Source organism: Acomys russatus, chromosome 32 (genome assembly GCF_903995435.1).
Source record: "Acomys russatus chromosome 32, mAcoRus1.1, whole genome shotgun sequence".
NCBI lineage: Eukaryota > Metazoa > Chordata > Mammalia > Rodentia > Muridae > Acomys > Acomys russatus.
Window position 1 is genome coordinate 4,537,885 of NC_067168.1, and position 24,143 is coordinate 4,562,027.

At 40.2% G+C, this 24,143-nt stretch overlaps 1 protein-coding gene across 1 annotated transcript in view; it reads left to right on the plus strand.

Annotated features, from left to right (window-relative positions):
* Positions 1-1,118: 1,118 nt before the first annotated feature.
* The window catches only part of Hmgcll1 (3-hydroxymethyl-3-methylglutaryl-CoA lyase like 1), a 130,584-nt gene continuing 107,559 nt past the window's right edge, over positions 1,119-24,143 (plus strand). Inside the window, exon 1 of the mRNA XM_051140544.1 lies at positions 1,119-1,327. Within this exon, the coding sequence (XP_050996501.1) occupies positions 1,220-1,327 (108 nt within the window). The 5' untranslated portion in view covers positions 1,119-1,219. The remainder of the gene's footprint in view (positions 1,328-24,143) is intronic.

Genomic DNA, 24,143 nt, shown 5'->3' on the forward strand with positions numbered 1-24,143 from the left:
ACCTGGGCTTCCAAATTAGCCTGTCAAATGAGGAGAGAGAACTACATGAAGTGCTTTCAGAGCTCTGTGCTACCTAGACCTTTTTAGGCTTGTGTGCAGACAGTAAGACTGTTGAGTGCTCAGCCCTAAATGGGACATGCACATCACACTCCAGCCCCCAGGAGCTCAGGAGAAGTGAAGCCATAAAGATCGTAAGAAGCCCAGGTGAAGGACATCTTCTTCTTCTTCCTTCTTCCTTCTTCTTCTTCTTCTTCTTCTTCTTCTTCTTCTTCTTCTTCTTCTTCTTCTTCTTCTTCTTCTCCTCCTCCTCCTCCTCCTCCTCCTCCTCCTCCTCCTCTTCCTCCTCCTTCTTCTTTTCTCTCTCTCTCTCCTCGTTTTGTAGAGCAGGCTGGCCTCGAATCCACAGCGATCTGCCTGCCTCTGTCTCCCAGGTGCTGGATTAAAGGCATACGCCACCACACCCGGCTGTGGAAGGAGTTCTTCAAGTCCAGGGAGATTTGGTAAAGGGGCTTGTGGCCAGGCCGAGGCAGACAGACAATCTGAGTTCTACCCCTGACTCCCACGTTGTAGTGGAAGGAGATACCCACTAAAATCAATAAAAGTAAAACAAAAAGAATTCAGCATGTCGACATTTATCTTGCGCCATTGGCTTTACTGACTTCTTGGTTTGCTATCTACCTCCTATATCTCCTCTAATTTAGGATCCCCTTTAAAGAGTTTATGCTTTTTAATACTGCAAATCGCCTCAGCAGCTTTAAAGAGAGTTTTGACCCAAGACATAAACTCAAACGAATTCATAGTGACAACCCTACAGGCTTGCGGCTGGGAATGAAAGAATGTCTCCGTACAGAGCCCTGGGCTGGTGGTTCCTTGCAGAGGCCTCTGTTTGGCCCCATAACTCTGACTCAGGCGAGGTAGTGGGTGAGAGCACCTGCAGGCGATGAGCGCTGAGAGCTCCAAGTTCTGAAAAAAAAAAAAAAAAAAAAAAAAACAAAAAAGAACACAGTGCCACTCAGCCTCACTTGACTGTTCCCATCCGGGATCTGGGTCTTGGCGCCGGACTCAGGTGGCTGCTGCACCCCTGTCTGGGCGTTGCTCGGGAACCGCGCCGCCGCAGTGCAGCTCGGACCCGGGTACCCGCGGGACGCGCTCCCGGCTCCTCCCGTTTCCCGGCTCAGGCCGCTGCAGCCAGCACCGCCCGCAGCACCCAGGCTGCACCATGGGGAATCTACCATCTGCTGCGAAGCACTGCCTCAGCTACCAGCAGCTTCTCCGCGAGCATCTCTGGAGCGGAGACTCAGCGGCAGGGGCGCTGGATCCGGCGCAGGTACCGCCTCGCGGCCTAGGGCGCCCCCACCCTTCGGCACAGCCCTTTTCCCAACAACCTCACCCTCAGCCCCTTTGTGTCACCTCTGGATGCCAAGGCCCTCTCTGTATCAGTTCAGTTGTCAGCGTGTGGCTCTGTAGCTAGCTGAAAAGCCTTTCATTCTCTCTGTTGTGAACAGTAGATTCGTCCTTGCAGGCCTAGACATTTCCCTACCCCAGACCATTTGCAAGTCACCTACAGGAGTAATCATGTTTGTGTTTTCCTTAGAAGGGATGCATTATCTAGTGCATTCAGATCCACAGGCGGTCTTTCAAGGACGGTGCCATTTTTCTCTCATTTTCTTCCTTGCAATAACAGACTACAAGCATGTCACTTTGTGTGGTAGAAAAAGCATGAAGCCAGTACACACTAGAAAGGCACACTACGGTTACAATTACATGTCAGGCCAGAGCATCGACTATCCTTAATTCTTTTTACATCAACAAAATTAAACAAACGAATAAGACTATTGCAGCATAAAATTATTCCGGGATTTTCTTGACAGCCACGTTAAGGCAAAAGCCAACTTAATGTTATGTATTTATGATTTAAGGTACAATCAACAAATGTGCCAGTTAAGTGAAGATAAGGTCTGTGAAGAAATTTACTTTTCCACATAAAAGCTTAAACTTTAAACACCACATGAAATGACGACAATAATCGTTATATGAGTGTCGAAGCCTGTTTGTTATCAGTTAAGGGCTCCCTGAGGCCTTGGCTATTGGCCTTTTAAATTATAGGTTCCTGTTCACGTTGTGAGCAAGGTGGCTCCTGTTATTTTAGTATTTTAGTGGGCTAGCCTAGTTGTTTTGCTATGTGATGCTACACCAGCTATTCTGACAGTAGTAATTCATTTTTGATGGCGCAGTCTCGGTCCAGAGTTCCAACATGTGACACCGAAGCCTTAGATGCAGAAGTAGGACTTAGCGTTTGTGGGTTGTTCTTACACATAGTTTGGTCTCCATTAGTTAGACCATGGCCAGGGCTATTTGTAAGAGTTCTAGAATCAGTCCAGAGTCTATCAACAGACGGATGGATGCAATAGACAAGATGTGGCAGAAGGTACACAATGGATTGTTATTCAGAAAAGAAGAAGAAAATCACATCATTTGCCAAGTAGGTGCCTCTGGAACAGAAAGTCTTCATGCCAAGTGAAATAAGCCAGAGTCCCAAAGACCAGTGTTGCATGTTTTCTGTGTTGCCTGAGTGGGGGAGAAGCAACAGTGAAAGTACCGAAGGAGAGGTTAGGAGAAGGAGAGGGCCAGGGGGAAGAAGGAGGGGACAAGTGAGGGTGAATATGATCCCAGCATATAATACGCACGTATGGAAGGGCCAGAATTAAGTAATACATACTAATAAAAAGGCCCAAAAGGACTGCCTAGCGCCCTCTGGTGAAAGCCTGATAGTGACAGTGGTGACCTGGAAAGGCGTGCCTTAACTCCTTCCACGTCCTCACATGGCTGATTTCTGTGTATTCTGCTATTGGTATTCCTTAACTGTCAGTTTGTCTGACACAGTCAAGAATCCCTAACATTTACTTGTCAGGATGAAATCACACGACTTTATTGCTTGGGTGATCTCCAAGTATTCTGATTTGTACAATTTTGTGGGCTTTGTGGGTGGTGATTAGCAGAGGATGATAGGAGACGGTGTCGGCTTTACCTGTTAAGATGATGAAACAGGGAAAATGAAAACTGTTAGGATTACTGATGAGGCCACAGCTTTCAGATCTTATGTGATGTTCTGGAAAATTCTCCAAATCATCTTACCTCCCGCCAACTCCTCTGCCCATGGTATTTCCATTTGTCCCTCAATTACATCTTACTGAGCACTTATTTGATTCAGCTGTCTTCCCCGTGTCCTCGCCAGGCTCCGTGGCTTCTGTCTGTCTGGGTCACCATGCCTGTTTCTCCTACAGCTTATCGTCTCTCATACTCCTGGTTATTACTTGTATTCCAGCTCTAGGTTTTATGTTTTCATCTCTCTTCTGAGCTTTTGTCTGTGCATAGAAATCTCAGCAGAAATCGAGACTCGACATTTCCAACTTGCATCTGTGGCTTCTCTTTCTGCGATGGCTAGTTTTCTGTGGGAAAACCATCCTTTTTTTTTTTTTTTTCTGCTCACAAGTCATCCCAGATATTTAATTTTCATACATTCTGGAAATCATTTTGGGAGAAGGATCCTCAATTAAGAAAATGTCCTCACTGGATTGGCTTGATTTTTTATTTATAGTTGATGTGGAGTGGCTCAGGTCACTGTAGGCAGTGCTACCCCTGGGCAGGTAGTCCTGGGTGCTACAAGAAATTAGTCTGAGAAAAGCCCTGAAACTCAAAATGTAGGCAGCCTTTGCCCATCATTTGTGCACTAGCTCCTGACTCCTGGTTCCTGCCTTGGCTTCTGCCCTGACTTCCTTCAGTGATGGGCTGTGATATGGAACTGTAAGGTAAAACAAATCCTTTGCTCCTCAAGCTGATTTTTCATCATAACAATCAAAACCCTTACTAATACACTTTCCAAATGTGGGCATTCCTTAGGATATACTATTGCAGAGAACCCCCTCACCATCACCTTAGTTCCACAAGCTTCCAACAGAAGGCTCCTCCATCACTTTCAAAGAGTATTACAGAATTATTGATGAAATCCTTTTACATGTATCTATTTTCCAACTTCATCAGTACTACAATTTTAAAATAACTTTTTGTGACTAGACTGTTCCCTTCCTCTTGTTGCTTTCTACTTTTCATCTTTAACCAATGTGTCGATAGTTGAGAACTTCTGTACTTCAAGTAAGATCAGTCCACTACCCTGTCTCACAGCCAGTGTGAGATCCGTTGTGTTTAGAGACGGACAAACCAAACCTTGAATGGGCTCTCAGAAACCTCCAATAGTCTTCTTCATCTATCTCCTCACTTTCATTCTTGTCATTTTTTCCCATAGTGACCTTTCTTTGAGTTCTCTACAAGTCATGTTTCCTTGTTTCATCCATCTGCTAGAAGATATTTCCCAATTAATTAGCTTTTATTCAGTCTTCAGTGTTCAATTTAAATGGCACTTTCTCATGAGCTATTTCCCATTAGCCTTTGTATTGATTTTACTGTATAATGTAACGTACTGTTGTAGAGACTATGGGTTATCTATTTATTTGGCGATTATTTAGCATATAACTCCCCGCCATATGTTAAGCCCAACAAGACCAGGAAACAGCCCATCATTGGATTTACCTCTCCCAATAAAATGTCTGGTTGCCTCTGATGAGCAGTACATACTTGTTAAACGAATGAATGACTGCTCATCTTCGCAGAGGACGAAGCCATACTTAGGGAAGTCTTCTTAAAGCAATGATCAGCACATTATAATAGAGAATACACAGTTGTTAAATGAGTTCAGAGCCTTAGTACCAGTGAATGGTTGTTGTTTCTTGTTTGGGACTCATTTTTTCATTACATAGACTCCCCCGCCCCCGACGCCCCATCCAACATTGGATGGTGAAGACAAGGTGAAAATGACACTTGAATGCTGTAAGAAACCACCAGGGACTTTGCAACTTACTTGTTGTAGAATTTGGGAGATAAGATGATAGATAGGGACAGCTGGTGTGTTATGAGGTAACGTGGTTATAGTTTGGCATTGAGAGAAACTTCTTCATGTGGAAGAATGGCATGCTAAGTAATAGCAGGCTAGAAAACAGGCGTTTCCTCCTTTCACCCAACGCATCACAGCATCCTGTGAGCATCACAGCTACATCCCAGCATCTATGCAGTTCTGTGCGTAGACTAGCCGGCCTCTGCTGTAAAATTTCCTTGTAGACATCAAATATAAAAGGTTCTGATGAGTTAGAGGTAATCTCTTAAAATCAGTTATCAGAGTAGTGAAGTTTAGTGCTAATTTATCTCTAATTTTAACTTGTCTTTAAAATATACGCTATTTCTGCTTAAATTTAGTGAATGAGTAATCTAAACTCTATACGTTGCATTGTGACTGTGTAGCTTTAGAATACTTACTAAAGAACTTGAGAGGACTGACACGAATTTTTAGAAAAAGAAACAACCTTACTGTTTTCTATTTATTTTTAGTGTTCATTATTAACTTGCTTCATTTTTTGTTTGTTTTTGGAATAACTTATTTTTAATGTCTCCACTGAATTAACATGTCAGTTATATGCTGCTTTAATTATGTTTCTAGTTGTTAACTATAATATGTCAACGTCAAACCTCGACTTACTAAGATATAATATGATTGGTGTTATAACTTATTAAAACCAAAGCTATTACACTTATGTCCACTTCTGTCTTTTGACTTTTGATGCTTGTATTTATCCTCCACATGGGATACTTATAAAACATATGTACTAAGTCACTGTCAGTTTATTTTTATGCATATATTTTCTCTTTCCCTTGTCCTCCATTCGTTTATTCATTTCCAGTCTTGCATCGGAGATTTTTTTTCTTCAGCCATGTCTATTGTCCTCAGTCTCTACTTGGTTGAAAACCTACTGTTCTGAAGGCTGGTAAGATGGTGTAGTGGGCAAAGGGAGCTGCAACCAAGCTCGATGACGACCTCAGTTCAAGCCCTGGACCCACTCAGAAAATAGAGAGAACTGATTCCCACAAGTTGTCCTCTGACTGCCTCACACATGCATGCATGCACACACAAACACAGCTCACAGACACTAAATAAATAAACACATATATGTGTATATAAATGAACAAATAAATAAATGTAATTTTTTGTTTTGTTTTTGAGACAGGGTTTCTCTGTTGTAGCCTTGACTATTCTGGACTCATTGAGACCAAACTGGCTTCAAACTCACAGAGATCTGTCTGCCTCTGCCTCTCCTGAGTGCTGGGATTACAGGCATGCCCCACCACTCCTGCCTAAATATATGTAATTTTGAGAAAACGTAAAAAGAAAACAACAGCCTGATAGCTCAGATACAGGGGAGGACACAACTTAGAAAATGAAAATGAAAACTTAGAAAATGAAAAACAGAGTGAAATCCTCTCACAAAACAAAATGTTAAAGAGAGGTTGAGGATAGAAAGTGATTAGTGGTAGTCTAGGTTCACAAGAGTCTGAGTTCAGTCCTCAGTACCACACACAAAATGCATTGGCTTGTTTTTCATTAATCACGTGATGATTGCTTCTTTCAGCATGGGTATGTGTAATACTGTAGCTACAAGCAAATATTAATATAAACACATACAACACAAAGAATTTAAACTGATAAATAATAAATGATTTAAATATACAACAGCAGTACTAAATGCAGATATCTCAGTAGTTGCGTGGGAAATCCTAACAGGCAGTGTCATCTGTCTTATTTCTTGTCGGATAGTAATGCATCTTTCAATCTTTTTTTTTATTTCCAATCATATCCATTAAGACTATGTGTAGAAATTTTGTTAACTAGATGGCTCTTCTATCAACTTACCGAACTTACCAACTGTTGGAGAAGTCCTGGATCCTCGAGGAGAACCAACTAGTGCCACTTCCTAAACCAGTGTAGTTTCTAAGTGTGTCCTAAGTATTTATTCTTAAACCCACAGGAGAAGCTTCTCCACTCTTACCCTGTGACTTCAGATAGCTAGGTCAAATCTGGTCCCATTTCAATTCCCGAATGCTCATGCCTCGCATGAATATGCGGAAACAAGAATGGAAACCCTGGACCGCCTCTTAGTTTTTTATCCTATTAGGAAACGTGCTTCTTGGTGCTGTATAAAAAAATGTGTAGCACTTTTGTGTCCTCCTCATCTTTTTAATTAAACCCTACTATTTTGTATGGACTTCCTATTGGAAGCACTTTTTATAGCTACCACTATTGGATGCTAAATCTGTTCCAGGTGCTTCCCGATTGCTTATTTAATCGGCACAGTAGTCTGGTTTTGTAGATTCGAGTGTGGCACACAATGGTTGAATAGCTTGCTCATAGCTGGCAGCTCGTGGATAGCTGAGTTACCTTGGGAACCCGGGAAGTTCTACTTCCAGACCACTCAGTTTGCACTCCTGTTTCTGTTGTAGCCGTGAGAGGCGTCACTCGGAGAGTTTAGTGACTATGCTGGAAGCTCTGACTCAGTTGGCTCCCAGAGGTCTTTGTTTTCCCTTCAGCCTGTCTTGGTAAGCACTGTGCTGGATGCCACAGCCACCATCTACCAACTGCAGTCAGAGCCTGGGCTCCTGTCATCTCTTCCCTGAGCTCTTGGCTCCTGCTCGTCAGGGGAAGGGGGGCGCAGATGGGGGTAGACTACTGTGAATTTTGACTTGCCTTCTGCCTTCCCTGAGGCTGAGTGGAGAATTCAGTCTGGAATAGAATTGCATTGGATTCAAAAGGAAAAACAACTCGGTTTCCAGTAAATTTCCTGTTCCCTTCCATCGTCAATACTTTCTGTCCCTGGATTTCTGTTGGCTCCTGGATTCCTTGCTTTCTCTGATTCCAGCTGGCATTTACATCCTTCCTTCCCCCTACGCTGTGATCTTTTTTTTCTCTTCAGCTTCAAGCTCCTCCAAGTCTTCTGGCTTTATGGTTATTCACTCTGTGCTACGACTTTCTCTGACCCTCTCTTCTCTGTTTCCCACCTTGTGACACGCATTCGAGTAGTTTTTAGTTTTGATTTCTTTTATTTTTCCTAGTCAACCATGAGGCCAGACTTTGAAGATTCAGAAATGTTATGGGTCACTTGTAGGTGGCATGTGGTGTTTGAGAGACAAAGTCAGATCACATATTTGGATCATGTAAACTGGATTCTGGACTTGAAAGTTTTTTGGGCAGCCTGGCTAAAGTCCTAAGAACAAAAGCAGCTTTTAGAATTCTGGTTTGCTACTAGTAGCCTGGCAATTGTTAATCTATGTAGAAGAGGCAAATTGCTGCCCAACTGAGAAAATTTAATCCCTGGAAATATTTTATATAACTCTTCTATACTAAAACATGTAGGTACAAAAGAATGCCTTTATACACGTGTGTGTGTGTGTGTGTGTGTGTGTGTGTGTGTGTGTGTATGTATGTTCTAGTTGTCTTAGGCATCAAATTACCTCTAGTGTTCAGGAAGATTTGTTTTGAGGATCCTTGGTGGACAATTATGTGGAAATATATGATGAGCTTGTTCAAGATGTTTCTAGTTTTTGTAATTATTTAGCTGGCAGAAAGTTGTCATTAGGGCATCAGAAGCTTGCCATCTTTCCATTTGAACACTCCTCCTTTCTTCAAATAATCAGAATTCAGTTCTAAATTAATACTCAAGAGTTTTTAATTTCTTCTGTTAGATTGAACCATTTTTATAACTCATTTTATAATATTTTTACAGAAATATTGATTAGTAAATCTTATCTTCAAAACAGTTATTCCAAAATAATATTTCACATTAAAAATTCTACATAAAGACTTTTGAAATTATCCAGCCTTAGAAGGTTTATATTTTAATTTATTCACAACTTCCTAATTTATGTTGCTATCAAGCAATTAGATACATTCAATAGATAAATAAATTTAAAAGATTTGTGTGTAGCTCAGGTATAGAGCCCTTGCCTAGTATATGAAGACTCTGGTTTTAATGCCCTTTATTAAAATGAATCAGATATGTGGGTTTTTAAATTTTTCTTTTTAAATTTAAAATGTCATTTTATAAAATATATTTTGGTCATATTCTTCCCACTTTCCAAACTCCTCCAAGATCCTTCCATTCCCTACCCACTTAATTCCATGTCCTTTCCTTCCTCTGTCCTCCCCCTGTCCCCTGTACACACACACACACACACACACACACACACACCAATCAAGCCAATCCAACCAACCAAACAACGACGACGACAACAACAACAAAAACAAGAAGAAAGGAAAGAAAGAAAAGAAATGAAAAGAGTGTTTTATATTGCCAACATCTCCTGGGCATGGGGCGTACCCTGGAGTGGGGCGACACATCCAGTGACATTCCATTGGAGAAAACTGATTTTCTTTTTCTCGTCAGGCATCAATTTCAAGTAGCTTCTTGGGTGGAGTGTTGTGTCCATTTCCCCTTCTTAGTTCTCAGACTTTGTCCTATTTGAACCTGTGCAGGCCTTGTGCTTGCTGTCACAGCCTCTGTGAGTTTGTAAACACTTCAGTCCTGTTGTGTTTAGAAGATGCTTGTAGGTATCAGTCACCTCTGGCTCTGAAAACCTTTCTCCTTCCTCTTCCACTTGAGGATAGAGGTTTGGTGAAGACATCCCGTTTAGGACTCAGTATGCCAAAGTCTCTTACTCTGCACAGTGTCCAGTTGTGGGTCTTGGTGTTAATTACCATCCACTAGAAGAAGCAGCTTCTCTGATGAGGGCTGATCGATGGGCTGATTGATGGGTGTAGCAGTATGTCATCGGGAGCCTTTTTATTGTTATATTTCTTTAGGAGAATAGTAATGCTAGACTTTGCCCTAGACCCCAAACATCTCTAGTACGTGGCTCTCGGTCATTTCAGCAGTGTCAGGAATGTGGGCCTGAAAACCAATCAGGAAGTGGTTGGTTACTTTCCATATCATTTGTGCCACGATCGCACACGAGTATCTTGCAGGCAGGTAATATGTGTGTTTCAGTTCAAACAACCACAGAGGAAAGGTACCTAATAAGAGACCAGGAGGTGAGACTCTTCCAAGGAAGGGAAAATAGAATATAATGTTGTAAAGAGATAAAGGAGAAACTAGAATAGAGTAAAGGAGAGAATATGGAGAGGGGCAATTAAGACTCAAAGCTGTGAGTTCTAATCATGACTTTCTTTCCTTCCTTCCTTCCTTCCTTCCTTCCTTCCTTCCTTCCTTCCTTCCTTTCTTCCTTTCTAAAGCCCAGGATACATTATTTTATTTAAACAGCCAAGGATATTTTGGAAACATTTTAAAAATAACAAAATATCTTCACATTTTCACCAGAGTAGTCACCATACTCAGTGATCTCCCCCTCTTGGGTAGATCCAATTTTCTAGCTGAACCATCTGTCCAGTCTCACAGTAAAGTCTTCTGGAAGGCCTACTGTGGAGATCTCCAGGCCAAGCATAGACACACGGCTACACATATGCTAATCATATTTTCTTTTTTAAAAATTTTATTTATTTATTTATTTATTCTTATTACATCTCAATGGTTATCTCATCCCTTGTATCCTCCCCTTCTTCCCTCCCTCCCATTTTCCCATTATTCCCCTCCCCTATGACTGTTCCTGAGGGGGATTACCTCCCCCTGTATATGCTCATAGGGTATCAAGTCTCTTCTTGGCAACTTGCTGTCCTTCCTCTGAGTGCCACCAGGTCTCCCCCTCCTGGGGACATGGTCAAATGTGAGGCACCAGAGTACGTGAGAAAGTCATATCCCACTCTCTACTCAACTGTGGAGAATGTTCTGATTTACCGCCTGTATTGTCCTTGGCTGGTGCCTTAGTTTGAGTGGGACCCCTGGGCCCAAATCTGCCTATCATAATGTTCTACTTGTAGGTTTCTAGGACCCTCTGGATCCTTCTACTTTGCTATTCTCCCATGCTTCTCTCATTTAGAGTCCCAATAGGATTTCCTCCCCTCTGTCCCAGTTTCCTGGTAAGTGAAGGCTTTCATGGAACATGCCCCTTGGGCTAGTATGCAGATATAAGTGAGTATATACCATTTGAGTCTTTCTGCTTCTGGGTTAACTCATTCATTATGATCATTTCTAGCTCAATCCATTTATCCACAAATTTCGGGAATTCCTTGTTTTTAATAGCTGAGTAGTATTCCATAGTGTATATGTACCACAGTTTCTTTATCCATTCTTCTACTGATGGACACTTAGGCTGTTTCCATGTTCTGGTTATTATGAATAAGGCTGCTATGAACATGGTTGAGCAAATGTTTTGTTGTGTGCTGGAGCATCTTCTGGGTATATTCCAAGTAATGGAATAGCTGGGTCTTGAGAAAGCCCTATTTCCATTTTTCTGAGATAGCACCAGATAGATTTCCAAAGTGGCTGTACTAGTTTGCATTCCCACCAGCACGAAGGAGTGTTCCTCTCTCCCCACATCCTCGTCAGCATGTGGTGTCGCTTGAATTTTTTATCTTAGCCACTCTGATGGGTGTAAGATGGAATCTCAGAGTTGTTTTGCTTTGCATTTCCCTGATGACTAAGGAGGTTGAGCATTTCTTTAAGTATTTCTCAGCCATTTGATATTCCTCTGTTGAGAATTCTTTGTTTAGTTCCAAGCCCCATTTCTCAATTGGGTTATTTGATTTTGTAGTGTTTAATTTCTTGAGTTCTTTATATATTTTGGATATTAGACCTTTGTCAGATGTAGGTTTGGTGAAGATCTTTTCCCAGTCTGTAGGCTGTCGCTTTGTTCTCTTGACAGTGTCTCCTGCCTTACAGAAGCTTCTCAGCCTCATGAGGTCCCATTTATTAATGGTTGACATTAAGGCCTGGGCCGTTGGTGTTCTGTTCAGGAAGTTGCCTCCTGTGCCAATATGTTCTAGGCTCTTCCCCACTTTTTTTTCTAAGTGACTTAGTGTCTCTGGTTTTTTGTTGAGGTCTTTAATCCACTTGGAATTGAGTTTTGTGCAAGGTGACAAATATGGGTCCAGTTGTATTTTTTTACACATAGACCTCCAGTTAGACCAGCACCATTTGTTGAAGATGCTATTCTTTTTCCATCGAATGGATTTGGCTTCTTTGTCAAAAATCAAGTGACCTTATGTGTGTGGATTCATATCTGGGTCTTCGATTCGATTCCACTGATCAACCAGCCTGTTGCTGTGCCAGTACCATGCTGTTTTAATTACTATTGCTTTATAGTACAGTTTGAGATCAGGTATGGAGATTCTCGGAGCACCTTTTATTGTACAAGATTGTTTTAGCTATTCTGGGTTTTTGTTTTTCCATATGAAGTTCAGAATTGAACTTTCAATGTCTTTAAAAAATTGCGTAGTTATTTTGATAGGGATTGCATTGAATCTATAGATTGCTTTTGGTAGGATGGCCATTTTTACTATGTTAATTCTCCCGATCCATGAGCAAGGAAGATCATTCCATCTTCTCAGGTCATCTTCAATCTCTTTCTTGAGAGTTTTGAAATTTTTTTCAAACAAGTCCTTCATTTGCTTGGTTAGAGTAACTCCTAGATATTTTATATTGCTTGTGGCTAATGTGAAGGGTGTGGTTTTCCTAATTTCTTCCTCTGCAAGCTTGTCATTTGTGTATAGGAAGGCTACAGACTTTTTTGAGTTATTTTTGTATCCAGCCAACTTGCTGAAGGTGTTTATCAGCTGTAGGAGTTCTCTGGTGGAATTTTGAGGGTCACTTATGTACACTATCATATCATCTGCAAATAGGGATAATTTGACTTCCTCCTTTCCCATTTGGATCCCCTTGATCTCCTTTTGTTGTCTTATTGCTCTGGCTAGAACTTCGAGTACTACATTGAAGAGATATGGAGAGAGTGGGCAACCTTTCCTTGTTCCCGATTTTAGAGGAGTTTCCTTGAGTGTCTCACCATTTACTTTGATTTTGGGTATTGGCTTGCTGTATATAGTCTTTATTATGTTGAGGAAAGTGCCTTGTATCCACGATTTCTAAAACTTTAAACATGAATGGGTGTTGGATTTTATCAAATGCTTTCTCTGCATCCAAAGAGATGATCATGTGGTTTTTTTATTTTCAGTTTGTTTATATGGTGGATTACATTGATGGATTTCCGTATATTACACCATCCCTGCATGCCTGGAATGAAGCCTACCTGGTCATGATGAATGATATCTTTGATGTGTTCTTGTATTCGTTTTGCAAGTATTTTATTTAGTATTTTTGCATCGATGTTCATAAGAGAAATTGGTCTGAAATTCTCTTTCTTTGTTGAGTCTTTGTGAGGTTTAGGTATCAATGAGACTATGGCCTCATAGAATGAATTTGGTAATGTTCCATCCATTTCTATCTTTTGGAGTAGCTTGAAGGGTATCGGTATTAGCTCGCCCTTGAAGATCTGGTAGCATTCTGCACTGAAATCATCTGGCCCTGGGCTTTTTTTGGTTGGGAGACTATTGATGATTGCTTCTATTTCTGTAGGGGAAATGGGACTATTTAGCTTGTTTATCTGTTTTTTACTCAACTTTGGTAAGTGAACTTGACCATGAAAATCGTCCATTTCCCTTAGATTTTCAAATTTTGTGGCGTATATGCCTTCAAAGTAGGATCTTATGATTCTTTGAATTTCTTCAGTGTCTGTTGTTATGTCTCCGTTTTCATTTCTGATTTTGTTGATTTGGATACTATCTCTCTGCCTTTTAGTTAGTTTGGCTAACGGTCTGTCTATCTTTTTTATTTTCTCAAAGAACCAGATCTTGGTTTTGTTGATTCTTTGTACTGTTTTCTTAGTTTCTAATTTGTTAATTTCAGCCCTGAGTTTGATTATTTCCAGATGTCTACTCCTCTTGGGTGTTTCTGCTCCTTTTTTTTTCTAGGGCTTCCAATTGTGTCGTTAAGATGCTTATGTGCGATGTTTCCAATTTCTTTTTAAAGGCACTTAGTGCTATGAATTTTCCTCTTAGCACTGCTTGCAATGTATCGCACAAATTTGGGTATGTTGTTCCTTCATTTTCATTGAATTTCAGAAACGCCTCGATTTTTCTTTTTATTTCTTCCCTGACCCAGGTGTCATTTAGCAGAGAGTTGTTTAGTTTCTACGTACGTGTAGGCTTTTTGTTATTTCTGTTGTTGTTGAATTGCAGCCTAAGAGCATGGTGATCTGATAGGATACAATGCATTATTTCAATCCTGTTGTATCTGTCAAGGCTTGCTTTGTGACCTACGATGTAATCAATTTTGGAGAAGGTTCCATGGGGTGCAGAGAAGAAGGTATATTCTTTCTTGTTTGGGTGAAAGGGTCTATAGATATCTGTTACATCCATTTGACCCATGGCATTGGTTAATGATGTTATTTCTCGGCTTAGTTTCTGTTTCAATGACTTATCCTTCAGTGAGAGTGGGGTTTTGAAGTCTCCCACTATTATTGTGTGGGGATCGATGTGTGGTTTAAGCTTTTTTAGCAGATCTTTTACAAATGTGGGTGCCCTTGTATTGGGAGCATAGATGTTCAGAATTGTGATGTCATCTTGGTTGACTTTGCCTTTGATGAGTATGAAGTGTCCTTCCTCATCCCTTTTTTAAAATTTTGGTTGAAAGTCTATTTTGTTCGATATTAAAATGGCTATGCCTGCTTGCTTCTTGTGACACTTTGCTTGGAATATTTTTTTCCAACCTTTTACCCTGAGGTAATGCCTATTGTTATGGGTGAGATGTGTTCTTGAATGCAGAAGAATGTTGGATCTTGTTTATGCACCTATTCAGTTAGTATGTGTCTTTTTATTGGAGAATTGAGACCATTGATGTTGTGAGATATTAATGACCAGTGACTGTTAAGAGTCTTAATTTTGATGTTGTTTCCAGTCGAGTGTTTGTGTAGTTGTGTTTTTGCCATGGTATAGTTATCTATTTCCTGAGTAGTTTTGGTTGTAGCTTGACCTTTGGGATGGAGTTTTCCTTCTAGTACCTTCTGTAAAGCTGGATTTGTGGATAGGTACTGTTTAATTTGTTTTTGTCATGGAATATTTTGTTTTCTCCATCAATGGTTATTGATAGTTTTGCTGGGTAAAGTAGTCTGGCCTGGCATCTGTGGTCTCTTAGGGTTTGCAGGAGCTCTGTCCAGGCCCTTGTGGCGTATATGCTCTCTGCTGAGAAGTCGGGTGTAATTCTGATAGGTTTGCCATTAAATGTTATTTGTCCCTTTTCCCTTGCAGCTTTTAATATTTTTCTTTGTTCTGTATGTTTTGTGTTTTGATTATTATGTGACGGGCAGTTTTTCTTTTCTGGTGAATTCTATTTGGTGTTCTGTAGGCCTCTTGTATGTTTATAGGCATCTCTTTCTTTAGATTGGGGAAATTTTCTTCTATGATTTTGTTGAGAATAGTTTCTGGGCCTTGGAGTCTGATATGTTCTCTTTCTTCAATGCCTATTATCCTCAGATTTCTTCTTTTCTTGGTGTCCTTAATCTCTTGGTTATTTTGTGTCAGGAGTTTTCCAGATTTGGCATTTTCTTTAATGGTTGCTTCAAGATTTGTGCTTGTATATTCTAGACCTGAGATTCGTTCTTCCATCTCTTGGATTCTGTTAGAAAAGCTCACCTCTGTGTTGTTCGCCTTCTTCTCTGAGGTCTCACGTTCTCGTTTTTCTTCTGTCTGTGTGTTTATCATTGACTCCATTTTCATTTTCAGATCTTGAACTGACTTTTTGATTTCTTTCACCTGATTGTTTGTATATTCCTGAGTTTCCCTCCATTGCCTCTTTATAGGGCTTCAGAGTTTCAACCGTTTTATTTATTTCTTTCATCTGGTTGTTTGCATTTTCCTGCAATTTTTCCAGTTCCACTCTATGTGCTTCTTTTATGTCTCTCACCTTTTTGTCTGCATCTTCCTGCATTTGATTACGAATTTTATTTGTTTCCTCCATTACCATCCTCATTACTAAGGATTTGAGGTCATTTTCTTGTATTTCTGTTGTATTTGAGTTCTCTGGGTTGTTTTCTTTGGGATAGCTGGAAAGTGGAGATGCCATGTTGTTTTGGGGGTTTTTGCGTATGCTTTTTTGCTGTCTTTTAGACATCTTGCTGTCTTTGTTTTTGTTGGGTAGCTTCCAGAGTTGGATGGAGGGAGTCTGATGATAGACTCACTTGTTTCTTCACGATTTCCCTAGGCTGGGGGCTCTATAGCTTCACTGGTGAGGATGTTGGGAGGTTAGCTCTTTTATTTTGGACTCCCACAGCCAGTGATCTTCAGCTCCTCTGTGCTGTGGGTCCTGCAATTTTTCTGGGTCTCTGAATGAGCGTTGGTATCCACAGCCTTCTGTGTCCCCTGCCAAGTCCAGCCAGGAACACTGGGCCCGAACCACGGGCTGAACTCAGCTAGATTCTCAGGGCCTGAACCGTCTGCCGAGCTCAGCTAGGGATTCTGGGCCCAAAATGCACACAGGATCCAGCCAGAATTTTTGGGCTGGGACTCCGCACCAAACTCAGCTAGGGGCTTTTGGGCCAAAGTGCCTGCTCTGGTCAGTTATTGACTCAGGTCCTGAACTGTCTGCCAAGCTCTGCCAGGAATTCTGGATTCAAACTGTACACTGTGTCCAACCAGAGTCTTAGAGCTGGTGGAACTGAGCCCTCCACCCAGCCTGCATCACAGCAAGAGAACTGCAGCTGTGCTGAACTAGGGCCTCCGGTGGAGCTGAGCGCTCCGCCCAGCCTGTGTCACAGCAGGAGAACTGCGGCTGCGTTGAGCCAGCGCCGCTGGTGGAACCAAGCGCTCTGTCCAGGCTGCGTCACCGCAGGGGAGCTGCCGCTGAGCTGAGGTCGTGCCTAGTGTGGAACTGAGCACTCTGCCCAGCCTGTGTCACAGCAGGGGAGCTGTGGCTGCGCTGAGTTAGTGCCTCGGGCAGAATTGCTTGCTGGGCTGAGCCAAAACCCGGGACTCTGTGGCCGAACTGTCAGCCGAGTCCAGTCTTGGTCCCAAGGCACCACGCAACCCAAATCCTGCCCAGAGTCCCCTCTCTTACAGCAACTCCCACCGGCTACCACGCCAATTGCCTCCATTGGAAGGCTATGAGTTGCAAACCTCAGCTATTGCTGCTGGTGCTGCTGCTGCTGCTGCCTCTGCCACTGCCGCTCTGATCTGAGAAAATCCATGCTCCTCCCGTGTCAGGGGCACGCAGGTCCTCTGCACCCTGGTCCCTCCAATCTGTGTAGCACTCCCGCTGCTGTGGTGTGGGGACCTCGGTGTTCCTGGCTCAGAAATCTGTGCAATTCCTTGAATTGTTCACTGGAGCCTCCAAACATGGTCCACACTGCTCGCCGCCATCTTGGATCCTCCTAATCATATTTTCATAGAAGGAACGGGTGCTTCTTTTCCTGTTCTAGAAATATCTGCTTCTGAGGTCTTTGTCTCTGATACAGCCGGTGAGAACCGTTTATGGGAAGAGAAACAAAGATTTCTGGGAAATAAAACCAGTAGAGCTTTTGTCCCAAGGCTACATTTTTAAAGATTTATTTTTTTTACTTTAAATTTATGTGTATGAGTGGTTTGCCTTTATGCATGTTTATATGTATATTATTGTACATGCTTGGTATTCCCCAGAAGAAGGTGTGAAATTACCTTTAATACAAGTACCTACTGACTCTCTGAGCTGTTCTGTGCTGAGTCATTCTGCAAGGGCAGCCAGTGCCTCTTCCTGGGTTTCTCCCCCTCTCCAGGGCTACAGTTTCATTCTGCATTGCTCTCTTTCTTTACAACCTAGCTTCTCTATTCTTCTTTTTACTTAAGTAGTTGCTTTTCATTTATTTTTTGCAATTTAAAGGTTTTAAAATCAATTAATTAATTTTAATTATTTGTATATGTATATCTGTATGGGTGATATGTGCGTGTGAGTACAGGTACCAGGCAAGGGTCTCTGATCCTCTGGAGCTAAAGTTATAAATGGTTTGAGCTGTCCCTTGTGGAACTAAATCCATGTCTTTTGTAGAGAAACAAGTGTTTTAAGTTGCTAAGCCAGCTTCCCAGCCCCTCCAATCACATTAAAAATACAAATCTATGAACTTTAAAAAATTCAGTACACAGGAATAGCGGTTTTTATGGAAATGGTAGATTTGAGGGCCAAACAAAATTTCAACAGCTAAGAACACATTTCTGATTAGACTAAGATGTGCAGTGTTAATGGAAAGAAATATGGAGATCCATTTCTTTTGTAAGCTATTTTTTAATTAAAATAGAATTAGATCATTTCTCCCTTCCCCTTCTCCTTATCTGACTGCTCCTCCCATGTTCCCCCATCACTCCATCTCAACTGACAGCCTCTTTTTCTTTGATTAATACTGTTCCATGTATGTGTGTGTAGATATACAAATATATAAGTGCAATCTGCTGGCTTCATTATTGTTTGTGTGTATATAATTTCAGGTCTGACTGCTTTGCATTGGATAACCACTTAAGGGTTCATTCTTGGGAGGGGCTAGTTTTCCTCCTTTCTCAGCAGTCACTAGTTACCTCTTTTACCTGTCCCTATTTTTCTAGGGGTTGAGCCCTATGAGACCCCCCCTACCCCCACTTTTTCCTTAGCATGTCTATTGATATGGTCATTGTTCAGGTCTTGTCTAGGCTGCCATTTCTAAGAGGCTTCCAGTAGACTTCTTGGACTTCTAGCTCTCATAATCTTTCTGTTCCCACTTGTGATACATTTCCTGAGCCTTAGGTGCAGGACTTATGTTGTGGATTTATTCTTTGGGGTGGAGCTCCCTCCGGTAGATTGATCTCTCCATTGTATTCAGTTGTTTTTTTTTTTCTTTAAAAAAAAATGTAACAGCATTTATTCAAAATTTAAGACATTAATAGTCCATCTATTATAGAATATTTATATTAGAAAATGTGTAATGACATATCCAGAGGTAAATTGAACATAGATCAAATATTTGTATTCAAGAAAACGTTTACAGGAGAATTCGATCAATAGACATATAGATGATTTCCAGTGTCAAAATTACTCCCAAAGAGATGCAAAATTAGGCACAGACTATAGAGAACAATGAATTGCATCTCCATGGACATAAATTAATTGATCTTCTTAGAGAAAAAAATAATTTTCTTCAATGTTTGTTTTCTCAATTACAATCTTCTAAAACCATTCCAAAAACATGAAAAAAATACAGAGAGCAAAGCAAAGTAATCTGCTTTCAGTGTTCTTGTTCTGAAATTTTTTGAAATATTTGGCCATGGAATCTGAATAAACTTATTGGCCAACATATAAGAAATGCAGTTACAACATGAGATTTTTAAAGTTGTATTTGCTGTCATGACTTTTCTTTTCCCATCACATCTTTTTTTTTATAGCACTTTAACATGAACTTTGTAGCATTTGCTTTTTGTTGAAAAGGTTCTTCCATTTAAGATAAGCCATATTTGCTGCATGTAGACTCACAAGGTAAATTATGTTCCAGTAGTTTTAACACTAAAAATCATTTTTCTCTAATAAAATTTTATACTTTGCTTTATGTCTCTACAAGGAGGCTGACAATGCTGGACTAATGTTTCTGTCCTCTCACTTTAGTCCTGTTTGGAGTTCAAAGTATTCATGACACTGGGTTTTGATACATTCTTACTCATTAACTTTTTATAACCTCAATTTATTTCTAAATAAAAATTTCAAATTATATGTATTTTCCTTGGTCTGTTGTAGTATAATTAATTATATATAAACATGAGGTTGACTTTTAAAATATCTATGAATAATTCTGTATAATTTTTTTCTAAGTATGTCTAAACATCCTTTAAATTCAAAGTGTAGTGCTTTCACTTTTGTTCTTATATACGCCTTTACGGGGTAAATATGTTGACTTTTATAAAATGATTATTTTTTGGATTTTTAAATTTTAATTATTTTATTTTTGTACATATACATATATACAATAGATTACCTATGATGAGAAGAACTGTGACACAAACAGGAATTATATAAATGTTACATTCTTAGAGTTTTGGCTATTTGTATTTGACAGCCTTGAAGAAGGCATGTTTCCTATCTTGGTGCATCTAAATTTCCGAATGTAAATCAATCTCCATCACATATTGTCATTATCAACTTAGAACACCTATTTAGACCTAAAAACATCTTAACCCCTATACAATTAACCTTCATCATAAAACTAAGCTACCTGGTCTCCAACTCCCTCAGAGACTTGAGAAGGAGTAAACTTGATTACCTGAGTATGCCGGGAGTGAGGCTAGTAGCTTTCCAAATGAAAAGATGACAGAGACAGTTTTCTACCTGAACAGTCACCCAAAACTCTCCATAATGTTGGAGCATTATCTTCAGCCTTCTGGCCCAATATATCTGACAGACATATTTGTGAGGCAGGAACTATTAAGAACTTGTTTACCCTGTCTTGGCAGAGTTTGGCTGTTGACTCTGCCTGCATCTAAGCTTTCCCCTTTTTAGGCAGAATTCTGTCTGTGGTAGAAATGAGGACCTTTTGCCCAGGGGCTAGTTTGTTACATTTGAAGCCAGCTCCATAAGGAAGTTCTTTGATGTTCATCATCTTTGAGGTAGGCTGTGTGCTGCCAGGAGTTAACCTGTCTCATTGTCAATGAATCTTTAAAGTAATAAAAACATTTTTAAATGCCATACTCTGCATGTCTCTGGGGTTTTTGAAGACCTTGTCTTTCTGTAGAGTCATATCTATCTGCTGTACCTAAGATGGATATTTTTGTGATAAAAGTAGACTAGCAATTGACATGACCATGATTTAATCTACTAACATTTAATTTGTATAATTTATTTCTCCTAAACAGCTTGATAGCACTTTAAAAGCATTGGAAGTGAACCTTGTATTATAACTGAGCTATATGGGCACAATAACTAATATTAGAGCAGAAATATATATATATGTACATATAGAGATGGTGTATGAGGAATAATCTTACATTTGAATTCTATACCACTGTATCTAGAACTTATTTTACATCTATATACAAAATTCTATATCAGTGAATTAAAAATATCTTGTGAGTGACAATTGAGGCATTAAGCTGAGGAGTAGATTCACTAATCTACTTTTTGTTCTGTCTTCCCTGAACATTTCTATATTTCCCCTTCTTTCCTGTCAACCACTTTCTCCAAACAGGATGTCAATGTCCAATATGGTGCAAGGAATGCATCCTGTCAGGTCTGATTCAATGTCATTGTCTGGTTCTTTTGTTCTGAAAGATTTAATTTCTCACAAGCATTGTACAGTCCTAAAATTATAAGTGTATAAAAGGTGTACATGATGAATGGAACAATTAAGGCTGGACTTCTGTTGTTTGTATGAGCAGGAAAAGAAGACCTCTGTAAACCTTCATTCATGCCATATGAAGAATGGCATCTAATAGTAACTCATAGGGGTTCTTTAGTCAACAAGAAGCATTGTCTATGCCTAGACATTCACATTTCAGCCAGTCTCAGAGCTAGTCCCATAAGGTGGGATTAGCAATATAAGTTACCTGCTTGTTCGACAGTTTAAATTCTTCACATCCTGATTGTAGCCCCCTCCCTCATTCCCTCCCGATCCCCCTCCCTCCCTCATTCTCTCTCCCTCCCTCCCTTAGTACTCAGACCAGGGAGCCCTCTTCCCCTAATATCTGACCTCAGCCTATCAAGTCTCATCTGTATTAGCTGTAACCTCTTCCTCTGTAGCCTGGTATGGCCGTCTTGCCAAGGGGAAGTGATCTAAGTTTGATGCCTAGAGTGCATGCTTGAAGTAGTCTCTACTCTGCAGACATGGGATCCACAAGGAGACTGTGCTACTACATCCAAGCAGTGGGTCTAGGTCCATATCATACTGGTCCTTGGTTGATGTTTCTGAACTCTGTGTTGTAGTGTAGTTATCTTGTATTATGTGGCTAACTTCTGATTATGAGTGAGTACATACCATGTGTATCTTTCTGGGTCTGGGTTACCTCACTCAGGATGATCTTTTCCAGTTCCATCCATTTGCCTGCACATTTCAAGATTTCCTTGTTTTTAATAGCTGAATAGTATTCCATTGTGTAGATGTACCACAGTTTTTTTTTATCCTTTTTTATCCATTCTTCAGTTGAGGGACACTTAGGCTGTTTCCAGATTCTGGCTATTACAAATAAAGCTGCTATGAACATAGTTGAGCAAATGTCCTTGTTGTATGGTGGAGCATCGTTTGGGTATAGTCCCAAGAGTGCTATGCCTGAGTCCTGAGGTAGAGTTATTCCCAATTTCCTGAGAAAGGACCAGATTGATTTCCATAGTGGTTGTACAAGTTTGCACTCTCACTAGCAATGGGGAGTGTTCCCCTTTCTCCATATCCTCGCCAGCACGTGCTGTGACCTGAGTTTTCTGATCCTAGCCATTTGTATAGGTGTGAGATGGAATCTCAGAGCTGTTTTGAGTTGCATTTCCCTAGTAACTAGGGATGTTGGCCATTTCTTTAAATGTTTTTCTGTTGTTCAATATTCCTTTATAGCGAATTCTCTGTTTACTTCTGTATCCCATTTTAAAATTTGGATCATTTGGTTTGGTGGTGATTAATTTCTTGAGTTCTTTTTATATTTTGGATATTAGCCTTTTGTCTGATGTTGTGTTGGTGAAGATCTTTTCCCAGTCTGTAGGCTGCCATTTTGTGCTGTTGAAGTGTCCTTTACCTTACAGATACTTTTTAGTTTTGTAAAGTCCCATTTATTGATGGTTGATCTTAGGGCCTGAGTTGTTGGTGTTCTGTTCAGGAAGTTGTCTTCTGTGCTGATGAGCTCAAGGCTTTTCCTGCTTTTTCTTCTAACAGATTTAGTGTGTCTGTTTTTATGTTGAGGTCTTTAATCCATTTAGACTTCAGCTTTGTGCAGGGTGATAGATATGGATCTATTTTCATTTTTCTACATGTAACCATCCAGTTAGAACAGGACCATTTGTTGAAGATGCTATCTTTTCCCGATTTTATGGATTTGGGTTCTTTGTCAAAAATCAAGTGTCCATAAGTATGTGGGTTTATTTCTGGGTCTTTGATTCAATTCCATTGATCAACCAGCCTATTTCTATGCCAGTACCATGCTGTTTTTATTACTGTTGCTCTATAGTACAGCTTGAGATCCAGGATGAAGATTCCTCTAGAATATATTTTATTGTATAGAATCATTTTAGTTATTCTGGGTTTTCTGTTTTTCCATATGAAGTTGAGAATTGATCTTTCAAGGTCAGCAAAGAATTGTATGTGTATTTTGGTGGGAATTACATTGAATCTGTAGATTGCTTTTGGTAACATGGCCATTTTTACTATGTTGATTTTCCTGATTCATGACCATGGGAGATAGTTCCATCTTCTGAAATTTTCTTCAAATTCTTTCTTCAGAGATTTGAAGCTTTTTTTTCATACAAATCTTTCACTTTCTTGGTTATAGTTACACCAAGTATATATAGATATACTTTATATTATCTGTGGCTATTGTGAAGAATGTTGTTTCTCTAACTTCTTTCTCAGCCTTTTTGTCACTTGTATACAGGAGGGATATTGATTTTTTTGAGTTGATTTTGTATCCATCCGCTTTGCTGAAGGTTTTCATCAGCTGTAGGAGTTCCTTGATAGAATTTTTGGGGTCACTTATGTAAAATATCATATCATCTGCAAATAGTGATAGTTTAACTTCTTCTTTTTCAATTTATATCCCCTTGATCTCCTTCAGTTGTCTTATTGCTCTAGCTAGGACTTCAAGTACTATATTGAAGAGATATGGAGAGAGTGGACAGCCTTGTCTTGTCCCCGATTTCAGTGGAACTGATTTAAGTTCCTCTCCATTTAGTTTGATGTTGGCTATAGTCTTGCTGTGCATTGACTTTATTATGTTTAGGTATGTGCCTTGTATGCCTGCTCTCTCCAGAACTTCTAACATGAATGGGTGTTGGATTTTGTCAAATGCTTTTTCAGCATCTAAGGAGATGGTCATGTGGTTCTCAGTTATGGTTTTCTATAATGATTTCCATTTGGCGGAAAGAGAAGCATGTTGAATGGGGAGGGTGGTACGAGCTACTTACGTGTGGTGATAAGGGTGCATTTTAGAATGAATTAAGGGCTGTTCTTTTCTAAGATCCATGACCTCACTAGCCTTGCCTAGTTGCCTAGGTTCTCAGTATCAGGCATGTTTCCCCTCCCGTTCAGTAGGTAGTAAGTCCACTTAGAGAGTTGTTGTTACTGCCAATATGCAAGTGCCACTATTG